General features: G+C 43.0%; 1 protein-coding gene across 8 annotated transcripts in view; it reads left to right on the top strand.

The window, feature by feature from the left end:
* TMTC1 (transmembrane O-mannosyltransferase targeting cadherins 1) overlaps nucleotides 1-15,008 on the top strand; it is a 256,132-nt gene that overhangs the window by 198,515 nt on the left and 42,609 nt on the right. For all 8 annotated transcript variants that reach the window (XM_067008959.1, XM_067008961.1, XM_067008963.1 and 5 more), the window contains one exon: nucleotides 3,495-3,638. In XM_067008959.1, the coding sequence (XP_066865060.1) occupies nucleotides 3,495-3,638 (144 nt within the window). The remainder of the gene's footprint in view (nucleotides 1-3,494; nucleotides 3,639-15,008) is intronic.

The following is a 15,008-nucleotide window of genomic DNA, read 5'->3' as shown; positions in this document are numbered from 1 at the left end:
GATCTTTACTATCACCAGGAGTCAACAATATCACACGTTTTCCAGGTTGAGGGCTGTGAGTCGCAGTAGATTCAGTAAATCACTGTAGATGTCAGCGATCCCCTTCCTGGACAGGTTGGGACTCCGTTACCACAAAGCCTCTTCGCTGCCTGTGCCCGACCACAAAGCCCTGTCCTAAGCTTGGAGCACAAGAGCATGCTAAAGACCTTTTTTTCCCCTCATAGTATTTATATTTGTTTCTCTCTCCTTCCCTTCTCACTGCTTGTTTCTGTTTTTGAGAGTTCAGGGTGAACTTATGTTCTGTTTCTGGTTTGGAAAAAAAAGAGAGAAACATTTTTGTAGGCAGTGAACTTTGAAAGTGTTATATCAATCCATGCATTCCTTTAAATTTATTTATTTATTTATTTTTGGCTGCGTTGGGTCTTCGTTGCTGCGCGCGGGCTTTCTCTAGTTGCGGCGAGCGGGGGCTCCTCTGTTGCGCTGTGCGGGCTTCTCATTGCCGTGGCTTCTCATCTTGCGGAGCTCGGGCTCTAGGTGCACAGGCTTCAGTAGTTGTGGCACATGGGCTCAGTAGTTGTGGCTTGCGGGCTCTAGAGAGGAGGCTCAGTAGTTGTGGCGCACGGGCTTAGTTGCTCCACGGCATGTGGGATTCCTCCCGGACCAGGAGTTGAACCCGTGTCCCCTTCATTGGCAGGTGAATTCTTAACCACTGCGCCACCAGGGAAGCCCCCATGCCGTTCCTTTAAATGGCAGTGGGATGGTGGTAAAGTCCAAAAAGGTGGGCTTATAACCAGCAGGAGAGGGCAGCTGCGTGACAGGGAGCCCATCGTAGATGCTCTTATTGAATTTAGGCTGTCCTTTCCCATATTTAGGGCTTTCACCTCATACATTTATTTTGAGGGCTCCAAAGCCTATAACGAAATAAGGAAAAGACCAGGTTTTAAGAAATTGCCTCTTGGGGCTTCCCTGGTGGCGCAGTGGTTGAGAGTCCGCCTGCCGATGCAGGAGACACGGGTTCGTGCCCTGGTCCGGGAAGATCCCACGTGCCGCGGAGCGGCTGGGCCCGTGAGCCATGGCCGCTGAGCCTGCGCGTCCGGAGCCTGTGCTCCGCAACGGGAGAGGCCACAACAGTGAGAGGCCCGCATACCGCAAAAAAAAAAAAAAATAAAATAAAAATAAAAAATAAATTGCCTCTTCTGGGAAGGCAGAGGTCACCAGGATGCTCTCTCTTGCTGTTCATCATCAGAGAAAAAATAAGAACTGTTTTCACCATGTTCACAGGACCCCCCTCTTAAATCTTTTGGAAGTCAGAGAGCTTTGCTCAACATCCAAAAAATTTTTCTAATTGGAAGAATTAAAGTCCTGGCTGTGATATGCTCCCTGTAACCATTCCCAAAGTAATTCTTAGACACAGCTTCCCAGGAGGCTGTTCTGGGCATGGACTGAGTGGGCAGGTACGAGAGCATCTTCTCTTAGCTCTGATGCCCTGCAGAGGCATCTATGAGAGAGCACCCAGGAACTGTGAGGGTGGGTGTTAAGGGACTGGTACCAGGTACCCTCAGGTTGTCTTTGCTAATTAAAGGTGACCAGAAAGAAGCAAACACGTTGTGTGTGTGTGTGTTTTTTCCCAACTTCCTCTCATAATGTATCTCTCCCAACAGCCTACAGAATTATTGTGAATAATTAGGGCTTTCAAACCTTGGGAGGACGTAACATTCATCTGAATCGATTCTATCCCTTGTCAATCAGGAGGAGCATATTACACAGATTGTCTTCCTGAAAATACTGAGGGATGCTAATAGCTGAGCTATAAGGCAGTAAGGAAGGGAGGATTACATGGTCCAATAAACTTAGGAGACTCGGGGTTAGGCAGAGATTTAAAAAAAAAAAAAAAAAAGCTATGCAGCTTGTCTTCCTTGGCCTTTTAATAGGAACCCCTTCTGCCCCAAATTAAATTGATCTTCTTAGAAGGTACGGAACAGGCTGGGAGGGGGCAAGCATGGCATTTGATTGTCAAGAGACTTGACAAGTACAGATCCTGTTTTTATTACTTGGGCATTATCTTGCCTTTCCTACATTAAAATCCAGCTCCACAGGCTTATTCAAAATCCTCTGGGTGACAGAGATGGAGCAAACCTGTTCGATGACTGAATATATCTGCCCCGAGCGCAGCAGAATCAACTCAGCTGTGTACGCAGCAGCAGGCTGATTTGCCTTCCTTATAGTTTCTAGTTAAGGAAGTAAATAGATTCTCTTCCTTTCTTTTTTTTTTTTTTTTTTTTTTTGCGGTACGCGGGCCTCTCACTGTTGTGGTCTCTCCCGTTGCGGAGCACAGGCTCCGGACGCGCAGGCCCAGTGGCCATGGCTCACGGGCCCAGCCGCTCCGCGGCACGTGGGATCTTCCCGAACCGGGGCACGAACCCGTGTCCCCTGCATCGGCAGGCGGATTCTCAACCACTGCGCCACCAGGGAAGCCCTCTCTTCCTTTCTTAATCACCATAAATTTGCTTTCCTGATGTGTACGCAGTCCTCCTTTACATTTGCTTTTGAACATTAGGATCGCTGTTTTCACGTCATTGTGCCTTTTTAAATTTTTTTTTTTTTTTTTTTTTTTTTTGCGGTACGCGGGCCTCTCACTGTTGTGGCCCCTCCCGTTGCGGAGCACAGGCTCCAGACGCGCAGGCGCAGCGGCCATGGCTCACGGGCCCAGCCGCTCCGCGGCACGTGGGATCCTCCCGGACCGGGGCACGAACCCGTGTCCCCTGCATCGGCAGGCGGACTCCCAACCACTGCGCCACCAGGGAAGCCCTAAATTTTTATATGTTTGTCAGGATTTTCATTCCCAGACACTAGCAGAGCAGGTGGTGTCAAGTAACAGTAGCTGGGAAATGAGACAAAATGGAATAGGAGAGTCAAGATGGAGAGCCATTTGAGAAAGTTTATTTTTATGGGGAGAAGTTTATTTTTATGGGGAGACGTTTGTATCACCTTCTCAATAATGGCGGTTTTACTGATGCTCCAATTCAAATATATTCATGAAGATCCCTCATCCAGGGAACTCCCAACATCTTGTGTAAATAGTGGGCATTATACAGGCGGCTAGTCAGCAGTCCCGCTAGGCCAGAAAGTCAGCACCGGTGGCAATGAGGATTTTCAATCAAAGGAAGTTGAAAGTAAACTGTAGGCTCCAAGCTAAATTTTGTTTAACCCCGGTAGATTTGCATGCTATTTATTTTTGCACTCTTTGGGGGTAATTCACTTATGCCACCATGTGTCAATTACGTGCTTTCCTGCCATGTTTATTTGCCTGCAGGTGCACAAATGGTTGACTGTTAAGATGTGACATAGACATACCATTAAAATAAAGGAAGAATTCAGTGTTTCATTTTTGCGGTGGCATACCTGGGGTGAGGAGTGGGGCGTGAAGAACAAGCAAATTGTGACCAACTTTGAAGTTTTTGAACAGTCATGGCTTAATATTTCTAATTGTTCAGGTTGTATCCGCGCCATGCAAGTGCCCTGAACAACCTTGGAACACTGACCAGAGACACAGCAGAGGCAAAGATGTACTATCAGAGGGCTCTCCAGCTAAATCCACAGCACAACCGGGCTCTTTTCAATCTTGGGAATCTCCTTAGGTAAGTAGAACGTGTACCTTTGATCAGAAGACCTTGTAGTTTCAAGAAATCCTTACCTTTTCAACACTCATTTGGTTGTGGTGTTGTCTCCTCTTCCTAGGGCAGAATAGTTAGGGTTTTCAAGTTTGGGGAGGATGCAGTATTCATCTGAATTAATTCTATCCCTTATCAATCAAAAAGAGTATTTCCCAGAGTGTCTCTCTGGAAGTATTGGTTCTGGGAGATGTTCATAGTTTGTCTGTAGAGGGCTGGGAAGACGGAATGGCTACATGGTCAAATAAACTTAGGAAATGCTGAATTAAGCAAAGATAGTTCCTTTATTGCAAGAATCTTTAATATGCTAAATGCCCTGTGAATATTCAAGAAGGGAGTATGGAATACAGCATTTCCCAAAGTCAATCACTTTTGGTAGGCATTTCCCAAGAATTTCATAAATATACTTGGGAAAAGTGCTGGTCTAGGAAAAGCAGCATGCTCTAAAGGTGAGCATACTATAGCAGTTTGTGCTATAGGTAAGAAACAAACTGAAGCTTTCTTGGAATTAGCAACGGTGACTCTTGCTCTCGGAAGACCTCCCAGGCATAATCACCGATGTTTGCTTTTCACTCACTGCCCTAGAAAAGACTGCTGGTGCAGTTAGTCTCCCTGAAGACAAAGGGGTACTTTTGCATCTTGTATTTTTATCAATATAAAGTCTAGGCAAGTTGGTGATGGCAACGGCAGTGGTAGTAGTGGCGGTAATCATAGTGGAAATGGTGGTGGATATGGAATTTAACTTCTATGCTTTAAAAAACAGATTGACATTAGAGAAATCCAAATCAAAAGTACAATGAGGTATCACCTCACACCAGTCATAATGGCCATCATCTAAAAATCTACAAACAATAAATGCTGGAGAGAGTGTGGAGAAAAGGGAACCCTCTTGTGCTCTTGGTGGGAATATAAATTGATACAGCCACTATGGAGAACACTATGGAGGTTCCTTAAAACACTAAAAACAGAACTACCATACGACCCAGCAATCCCACTACTGGACATATACCCTGAGAAAACCATACTTCAAAAAGACTCATGTACCACAATGTTCATTGCAGCTCTATTCACAATAGCCAGGACATGGAAGCGACCTAAGTGTCCATCAACAGATGAATGGATAAGGAAGATGTGGCACATATATACAATGGAATATTACTCAGCCATAAAAAGAAACGAAATTGAGTTATTTGTAGTGAGGTGGATGGACCTAGAGTCTGTCATACAGAGTGAAGTAAGTCAGAAAGTGAAAAACAAATCTTAAAAAAAAAAAAAGTTCTTACTAACCTAGGGGCAGGACAGGAATAAATCCGCAGATATAGAGAATGAACTTGAGGACACGGGGAGGGAGAAGGGTAAGCTGGGATGAAGTGAGAGAGCGTCATGGATATATATACACTACCAAATGTAAAACAGATAGCTAGTGGGAAGCAGCCACATAGCACAGGGAGATCAGCTGGGTGCTTTGTGACCACCTAGAGGGGTGGGATAGGGAGGATGAGAGGGTGGGAGGGAGACGCAAGAGGGAAGAGATATGGGGATGTATGTATGTATACGTATAGCTGATTCACTTTGTTATAAAGCAGAAACTAACACACCATTGTAAAGCAATTATACCCCAATAAAGATGTTAAAAAGAAAAAGAAAAAAAAAGATTGAGAACATCAGAAATGGTAATAAAAGGGTGAACATGGTTAGAACCAGAGAGTAGTGATGCATTTATCTGTGCTTGTTAGGTTGCTGACAATCCACACACTTACTGAATTGGTTTCCTTGTCTCTGAACTTCACAGAGCACATTTGGTACCTTTAGGGCTAATGGTTTGCTTTGTTCTTTTAACAGGATGGGCTTAATTGCCACAGTACCTCAGTGGATGCATCTTCTTCACTTTCCTTTTTACTCCTTGAATTTTATTGTATTTTTTTTAAACATCTTTATTGGAGTTTAATTGCTTTACAATGTTGTGTTAGTTTCTGCTGGATCAGCTATTTGTATACATACATCCCCATATCCCCTCCCTCTTGCATCTCCCTCCCACTCCTTGACTTTTACATATGCATAGAGATATTAGTCCTTTTTCTTAGTGTGTACGTGTTAATGCATGTTCTTATTTAATCCCATTTGAACAGAAGCATTGGGTAAAGTTATCACAGAACAATCTAACATCACATAAGGTGATAGGTGCCATCCCAGCTCTGAAGTTTTGTTTAAGAATGGCTTTATCCATATACTGGAACACAAAATCAAGGGAACACTCTACCAAAATAAGGAAATACAAGGAAAGTACTGTTAAAATGAAAAAAATAAAAGTATAAATCAGCAAAAACTAAATGAACTTAATAAATTTTTAAAATTAGATAGTTTAGGGAATTCCCTGGTGGTCCAGTGGCTAGGATTCTGCACTTCCACTGCAGGGGGCACGGGTTCGATCCCTGGTCTCGGAGATCTAAGATCCTGCATGCCGTGTGGCCAAAAAAAAATTAGATAGCTTGTTAAAATTTTATACAAATTGAGAGTGATGGAAAACAAGTAAATGAAGAAGTACACACTGTGACAGAAAAGCCTTTTAGCACTAATACGTTCTCTTTAAAAATAATAGCAAATCAAAAGCTGTGGAGAAGATGTGTTCTAGTGATTGTAGATAACTGTTCACAGGTCAATAGGGTGCTTTTATTTTACTCTACTATTTTTATGAGGTCTTATTTATTTATGTGAAGTTCTAAGGACTCATTTTTAAAAGTCATTGTTGCATCTGTATATGTCCAGCTTAGAGCCCAAATAACTTAATGGGTGGATAAATCTTGTTCATGTCTTTTGGGATACCAGCATTATATAGTACTGATTTCAAAAATAGTACAGATGAGTATTTTTGTTTTCTTTTTTTTCACAAAGAAACCAGCTTTGGGCTTCCCTGGTGGCGCAGTGGTTGAGAGTCTGCCTGCCGATGCAGGGGACGCGGGTTCGTGCCCCGGTCCGGGAGGATCCCACATGCCGCGGAGCGGCTGGGCCCGTGAGCCATGGCCGCTGAGCCTGCGCGTCCGGAGCCTGTGCTCCGCAGCGGGAGAGGCCACAACAGTGAGAGGCCCGCGTACCGCAAAAAAAAAAAAAAGAAAGAAACCAGTTTAGATGGCCTGGATACAAAATGATAGTTCTTGTTAGGAATGATATCCTACAGTTGTGATTATCACACTGTGCTGAATGTGGCTCTACTTGAAAATGGTGGCAGAGATTCTTTTAAATTTCATCTTGCCCAGACCTGAACGAGAGATGCATACTGCAGCCTTCCTTTTTCAATTCACATATTATTGCCTCTGACTGTTACCTTGAATTAGTGTATGTGAGTTAAGAGTACAAGGAAATAGTTTTTGGAGCATAACAATGGCTACTTTTTACAGTAGGTGGGGCTCCTAGATGCACAACATAACATTTTTCTCTCTTTTTCAGTAAAATCAACTCAGTGTTTATCCAAACCAACAACGCTTCACATTTGTATAAGACTCTGAGTGCTTTTAAAAAAAAATAATAAAGCCCCCCCAATGACTCTTTTAGGTGGGGAAGAATAGGAACCAAGAATAGGAACCAAGGTTAAGTGCCAGGTACGAAGTCACCCTTGTTTACCTTCTGCCCTTTCACATTAAACAGAGAGCAAAGTGGCTCCATCTGTGTAGATGAGTCTTAGAATCCAGTAGAATAAAATCATGATAGTAGCCAATATTTGTGTAATATTTTCCAGTTTACAGACAAGTGGGTTTTGTATCCATTACTTAATCTTTAAAACTATTGTGAGAGGCATTCTCATCCTCATCCCCATTTTACAGATGAAGAAACCAAGGTTTGGAGATTTCATGTGACCTTGGCCCAAGCTCCGCTGACCCAGGATTGATTGCCTGCCCTGTCCTATTCACTTTCCATTACCCATGCTGCCCAAATAACTCTCCAATCCAAAAATTACTTAATATTTAGCTATTAAATGGCATGTGATTTCCTTTTGGGAGGAAGGAACTTCCTGTTTTTTTTATCAGGAAACAGTAAGGTTTGTTTCCATTAGGTCCTTTAGTAGCAGAGAGAGGTGACCCAGAAAACAGCAGAACTAATCCACGTTTACCCCACGTTGGATCTGCTTTCCTTAATATAGTTCTTCTCTAACTGGCAATGGGTCAAAGGCATAAAGGGGATAAGAATATTTTAAATATGTTTTTATTTGATCCGTTTTACTATTTAAGTTTTATACCCTATCTATTTCTCGTTAGGCAGCTAACTTTTTAAAATTGTGTTCTTTTTTGTAACCTAGAACTTCATGCTCCTTCTAAGAACCCAGGTGATCTCCTTAGATATGAGCAGTTTAGATTCGATCATCCCTGAGTGGAGGACACTATCACTTTTCCTCTTTTATAAATGAGAAACTAAAATTTGGAGAAGGTAAGTTAGGTGCCCAGGTCCCTTAGTGAGGAAATAGAATTTGTGGGAATTGAACCTCAAACTTTCTGTCCAAGTACCCTTACCCTTAATCACCACACTCTCCTGCCTCCTTGTGGCTCATCTCAAAACTGAGATACAGCCCAGAGCAGCCCTGCCCAACAGAAATACAATGAGAGCCAGAATCTATAATTTAAATTTTTCAGGTAGCCGGATTTTAAAACATAAAAAGGTGAAATTAATATTAATAATATATTTTATTTAACCCCAGTATATTCAAAATATTATCATTTTAACATAATTAATATGAAAATTAATTTTTAAATTGGACATGTAAAAATATTAATGTGATAGTGTACATTCTTTTTTATAATTAATATTTGAAATCCAGTGTGTGTTTTACATATACAGCATACCTGAGACTAGTCATATTTCAAGTGTTCTGTAGCCACATGTGGTTAGTGGCTGCTACATTGGGCAGCATAGACCTTTATTAATGACCTTGACTTTGAGAGAAATGAGTTTTTGTCCAGACCAGAAACTCTAAATAAGATGTGATTCTGTCAGAGCATCCCAGAAACCTTAGAGCACTGAGGACAAATTCCATTTGAATTCTTGGAGTTATATGACAGACAGCTTTAGACCTGTTCACAGCAGTGCATGTCACTGACTCTTATCCAAATATATCTGACCTCTTTCATGACCATTTCCCTGGACTTTGAAGCTAATCTGTTATGATTCTGTACAGCACGTTTACAGTGTGACAGATTGATAACGAACAGCTTTCCATGCCAGCATTTTTTGAAATTTATTTATTTCTGGCTGTGTTGGGTCTTCGTTTCTGTGCGAGGGCTTTCTCTAGTTGCGGCACGCGAGGGCCACTCTTCATCGCGGTGCGCGGGCCTCTCACTATCGCGGCCTCACTTGTTGCGGAGCACGGGCTCCAGATGCGCAGGCTCAGTAGCTGTGGCTCACGGGCCTAGTCGCTCCGCGGCATGTGGGATCTTCCCAGACCAGGACTCGAACCCGTGTCCCCTGCATCGGCAGGCGGATTCTCAACCACTGCGCCACCAGGGAAGCCCAAGCATTCTTAATTTATATTAATTATTGTAGGCTTTGCTTGGAACCTAAAATGTAAAAGAAGATAGGCAAGATTAGCATACAGTTTTTATGGATGAAAGAGCAGAAATCCCTGATGGCTCAAGAGAACATAATAGACTACTTCAATTCGGGGCATGGGAAAATACTTCTGTGACTGCTTGGGTAAAACTATCTGGTATTTGCTACTGAAACAGAATATTTTCATTTTAAAGAATCGTATTTCCCTCCCATTGCAAAAATTACCTTCTATTCACATAATAGGATATGGGTGTTATATGGGTGTTACAATAAATCTTATAATCAAAAGTCAGAAGAAAATGAAACAGAATTTCCAAAATTGAGCTATTTAGAAGATGAGTTTGATATCAACATACCTTTTATTTTCTTTAGGCTAATCCTTTAAAACATTGAATTTCTAAAGAATACAAGTATGTGGAAAAAAAGGATAACCATTATAACCAATAAATTTCAATGTTTGGGATAAATTTCCTTATAGCTTTGGCATTAGCCACACTGCCTTTTATTTCATAAAAGGGAAGTTTATACACTCAAGATAGCAGTTCTCCCTTTCTCTACCTTTTACCTGAAACCCCAGAGAATCCAAAATGCCAGCCCACTGGATAAAGAAAACCTTTTTGAGGTCCTTCTCACCACATTAGGATGTCAACTTTGCGTGGGCGACTTCTGCATCCTCTTCTTGCAATAATCTCCTCCTCCCCACCTCCACTCCCATGGTGACCTGTGAACATGCAGGTTACCTCCAGGCTTACTTATCTGTAGTCTTAACCCCATTGCAGTTTCTCCTCAGGGTCTTTATGTAGTTCACACCTGTCTCTCTCCAGGTCTCCTTCTCCAGCTCTTTTGCAGCCCAGTCCAGCAGCTCATTGCCACCATTTCCATCCTCATCAGGGCCATGTCACAGCCTTGTATGTTCTCCTGTCGTCCTTTAGTGAATTCGGTTGCATCCATCACCCGGTTCCTCTGCTGCCTTCCCTCCAGGACCTGCCACTTCTGGTCTCCCTTGACCGTTCACCGACGTGGCCATGCCATGGGCTTTCTAATTATGCACACCTTTTCATTCCCTAGTGCCTGAATTCTGAAATGCTCCTCTTTGCCCTTCACTTATTAATCTCTTCCCACCCTTCCCTTCCCCTCTCTGTCACTCCTTCTGACCCTTGGAAGGGGTCGTGGGATAACAGCCTGCCACCTCCAAGCTCTCTCTGTGCTCACGTTGTCTCTCCCTTTAAGACCTTGACGTTGACATGCCTCCCTTCTGGGACAAATGTGATTTCCCTCTTCCTTCCTCATTCCTAGTGGCCCTGCTCTTTACCATTGTTAAAGCCTCTGTTGTGACTTTTATGCTTATAATGTGTAATCCCATCTCTCATTTATCTGATCTATTCCATTAATGTATGTGACATCAGCTTAGACTCACACCTTGACCATCATTTACTTGCTCAACTGGTGCCTCCAACTCAAGGTACCACCCGCCCCCCATTGCCTGCATTTTGTAGGCAGACCAATAGTTCTCAACTTTTTCTCATTATCACTCCTCTCTCCACCCCAGGAACCATTTTAAGCCTTTTTCCCTAATAACTCCCTTCCCCCAATTAAATAAATACTCAAGGACAAGATTTGTTAGGTAATGTCAAGCTTTGAGAGACTGAAGACCACTGTAATAACTAATTTTATTTGTATATGTAATCTAACATTATCTTTCACTGCACTGTCCCCGCTCCAAGATGCAGTGTCTCTGTATGTGTGTCCTAGACCCTCATCCAGTCTCTCAAGTGTTGGAGGTAAAAACATACATTTGAGTATGATGGGACCCTTACAAAACTCTGAAGACAGCATTGTGGGGAAAAAGCAGGATCAGGAGATAGAGCTATTAGAAATTCATCCCTTATGGTCTTATAATACCTCCCGAATATTTTCTGTTTTCCTAATATAAGTATCCTTTGTTCCCCTCCTCAGTGCCTATGCACACACCCAGAAGATGACATAATCCTTTACTTTTACTAAGAATATTCAAGTCATTTAAGGTTAATTTCTGCAGCTTCCCTTCTTCCTCCCTCATTTCTTACATATTCCTAGATGCCCTCTTCTTTTGTTCTTCCAAGGGAGGAAGGGTTGTCTTGCCTCCCTAATAAACCTGGTGCTCCCACCTGTGGTTATGTGGTTTTTTAAAACAGGCATAGGGGGCTTCTCTGGTGGCGCAGTGGTTGAGAATCCGCCTGCTGATGCAGGGGACACGGGTTCGTGCCCCGGTCCGGGAGGATCCCACGTGCCGCGGAGCGGCTGGGCCCGTGAGCCATGGCCGCTGAGCCTGCATGTCTGGAGCCTGTGCTCTGCAACGGGAGAGGCCTGCGTATTGCAAGGAAAAAAAAAAAAACAAACAGGCATAATTAAACGCAAAAGTGCACAGTCTTTAGTGTTTGGTACAATGAGTTTTGGCAATTTTATATACTGTTGTAATTACCCCCAAAATAACATATAGAACATTTCACCCCAGAAAGACCCCTCATGCCTCTTTCCAGTAAATTTCTCCCTCCCCTGAGACAATCATTGTTCAAATTTTTTCACCACAAACTAGTTTTAGCGTGTCATAGAACTTCATTTAAAGGTGAACATCTCATATGTACTTTTTTGGCATCTGGATATTTTCATGTAGCATGATTTTTCTGAGTCTTATCCATGTTGTTGCATGTTACATATTTTTTAAACTGATGAGTAGTATTTCGTTGTGTAAATATGCTGTAATTTGTTTATCCATTTTCCTGTGGGTAGATACTTGGTTTGTTTATAGGCTTGTATGTTTAGTATTCTGGGATAAATACCTAGGAATAGAATTGTGGGTAGATGTATCTTTAATGTTTTAAGAACCTGCCAAATAAACAGTTCTCCAAAGTAATTGTACCCTTTTCACCTCACTAACATCTGGTATCATCAGTCTCTTTTATTTTAGCCATTACTCATTAGTGTAAAATCCACATGTGTTCTTTTTTTTTTTTTTTTTTTTTGTGGCTGCATTGGGTCTTCATTGTTGCACTGGGCTTTCTCTAGTTGCGGAGAGCGGGGCTACTCTTCTTTGTGGTGCACGGGCTTCTCATTGCGGTGGCTTCTCTTGTTGCAGAGCACAGGCTCTAGGCGGAAGGGCTTCAGTAGCTGTGGCGCATGGGCTTAGTTGCTCTGCAGCATGTGGGATCTTCCTGGACCAGGGCTCGAACCCATGTCCCTTGCATCGGCAGGCAGAGTCTTAACCACTGCGCCACCAGGGAAGTCCCCACATGTATTCTTGATTCTCTTTCTCTACCTTTCCCTGTCCATTATCATGGGCATTCTCTTAGTTCTTCAGATTCTAACCATTCCACAAACTTCCACATGCCCCACAATCCCCTGGGGAATGTCTCCATTCAGCTACTCCTTCAAGTAGTTCTCCCCACTCCTTCCTTTCTCTGATCAAATTGGTGAGAAGAACGGTTAGCACTTGGTGCTTCTCCTCCCCCCCCCCTCCCACCTGTTCATTCAGCCTCCGGTGGAGCTGCTCTCTAAACATCAGCTGCGAATTCCAAAGGTTCTCTGGGCTCTCACTCCCCATGATTTCTCTGAAGTGAAGAATACGATCCTGTTGACCTCCCACTGTTTTTGAAGCTCTTTATTTCATTTTTGTGTTGTAACACATTGTTTCTTTTCCATTTCCAATATCTACTCTTCTTCCACCCTCCCTCTAAATGTCATTGATTCTCCATCACATACGCACATACAGTCCAAACGTATGAACATTCAGGGCTTCCCATAATCCTGCCACTTTCTTCCTTCTTTTCTGCTGCCCCCCCACACTGTATAAACCCAGACACCCAGCCAAACTGACCCCTGGTCACTGTTTGAGAAATAGAAACATGCAAACTACATTTGAGAGAATATTACAGAGGTTTTAAAGTAACAGCTCTTCTAGTTCACCCAAAATATTGTTTCATTTGCATTTCATCATCTTATATTCCGTGTCTGTACAAAACTGAATTATCTAGGGAATGATGAGAATGTTTACCTACTTCCTCAAGATTTGGGAGTTACTTGTACCTAAACAGATTGCTAATTATTAAAATATTTTTGTAAGTAACTCTCCCCCACCAAAACTCTTCTCAGTCACTGCTGTGTTTACCAATGATTTGAGCATGAGTGAGTTGTTTTAAATCCATAGTGTGGTTTGCAAGGAAAAAGGAAGGGTCCCTTTTCTCAATCCTTGCTTTTGCTGTGATGGCTGCCATAAACACTCCTGAGGCCAGAAGACAGTTCTGCACAGGAAGTACTGTCAGGGAGAGCAAGCTTTAAAGGACCCCTGTTTTGTTTATACGCTCTTGAAGGCATTGGAAGGTCATCATTTTCTTTCCTTGCATAAATGTTTCTGACAGAGGATAATTAAACAGACCAGACAGCTTTGTCAAGTATAGGAGTTTTCAGTGGTCTTTCCTGTCCCGAAAATCATTTTCCCACCCCTTTAACTCTCATAATCTTTCCTGGCCTCATTTGCAATCTAGTGCCCTTAAGCTCCTGTGCTGGGGAATGACTTGGAACAACTCTTGACTCATAGCTTGAAGAAGGTACAAATCAATTAAAAGAATACTAGAAATGCAGGTATTCACTGGACATTTCTTCTTGCCTACATTGTCTTACTTTAGAGAACCAGGCACATCAACTTTTTATCACAAACCCAGCAGGAGATCAACTTTGCCCTGACACAGAGGCTAAATTCAGAATGTAAGTTGTTAGAGAGCCTCAAAAAACGTTCAAATCTATAAATGCCCTGTGTAGACCAGGAGGAGAAATACCAAGGACAGAAAGAGAAATATGCATGCTGTCCGTGTCCACTCTGACTCACGCTTGCCTGTGGCCTGTGGGGGTCTGTCCCAGGAAGCGCCTTGGGGAGGTGAAGGAGCCTTTAAGGCTCCCACCCTTCTTGCTGACTCCTTACTAGTTCTGCCAACCTCCCTCTGTCGTACAGGGCCCACCCTGGTGCTTTCCTGTGGTGCCACCACTGCAGGGCTGACTGCCCTCAACCTCTCTGCCACCTCTCCTCCTCCAAGTGAAAAGGACAGTAACACTTGAATGACAAATTACAAAGCACCTCCTCACGTCTCATGAACCTGCCCACTGAGGGTTTGTGGAGGGCAGGCACCTTCACGCCCCTGTTGCAGATCCGAGGACGGTGAGGGAGGTCATGTGACACGAGCTGTGAAGTGGGACCTCTGGAGCCAGCCATTCGGTTACATCACGCGGCCGCGCTGACTGTCTCCCCATGTTGTCCTCAGGACTAGGAGCTGTGGAGCTTAGTGAGTTTGGCTCTCAGCTCTACCACGTAGCAGTGTGTGACCTTGGGAGAACAATTTGATCTTGCAATGGCTCCAATCACTCACTTATAAAGTAAAAATAATACTAGTAACCAGTTCCTCCATGAGTCCTAAACAGGAGAATGCGTGTAAGTACTTAACGTAGGACGTAGCCCCCAATAAAGATGAAATAAGCCTTAGTTATTATTAATTTTTACTAGCCCAGCGATATAATTCCTCACTTCAATTTGAAGCTCATCTTCTTCGTATAAAATTAACAATACATCAGAAGGAGGTAACACATTTTCTATTCCTGCTGTTGAACAGCTTCAGGCAATATTCAATTGCCTAAAGTCTCCTTGAGACTCAGTTTCCTTCTCTTCAAAATAAGAGATGAGACCAGGTGATTCTGTAAAACTGTCTAGCTGCAGGAATCTATAGTTTTAACCATGACTCCAAGTTTCTAATCTCTTTACTGAGATGTAGATGGAAG

Source organism: Kogia breviceps, chromosome 12 (assembly GCF_026419965.1).
Source record: "Kogia breviceps isolate mKogBre1 chromosome 12, mKogBre1 haplotype 1, whole genome shotgun sequence".
Classification (NCBI taxonomy): Eukaryota; Metazoa; Chordata; class Mammalia; order Artiodactyla; family Physeteridae; genus Kogia; species Kogia breviceps.
This window is presented reverse-complemented; position numbering and strand designations above follow the sequence as displayed.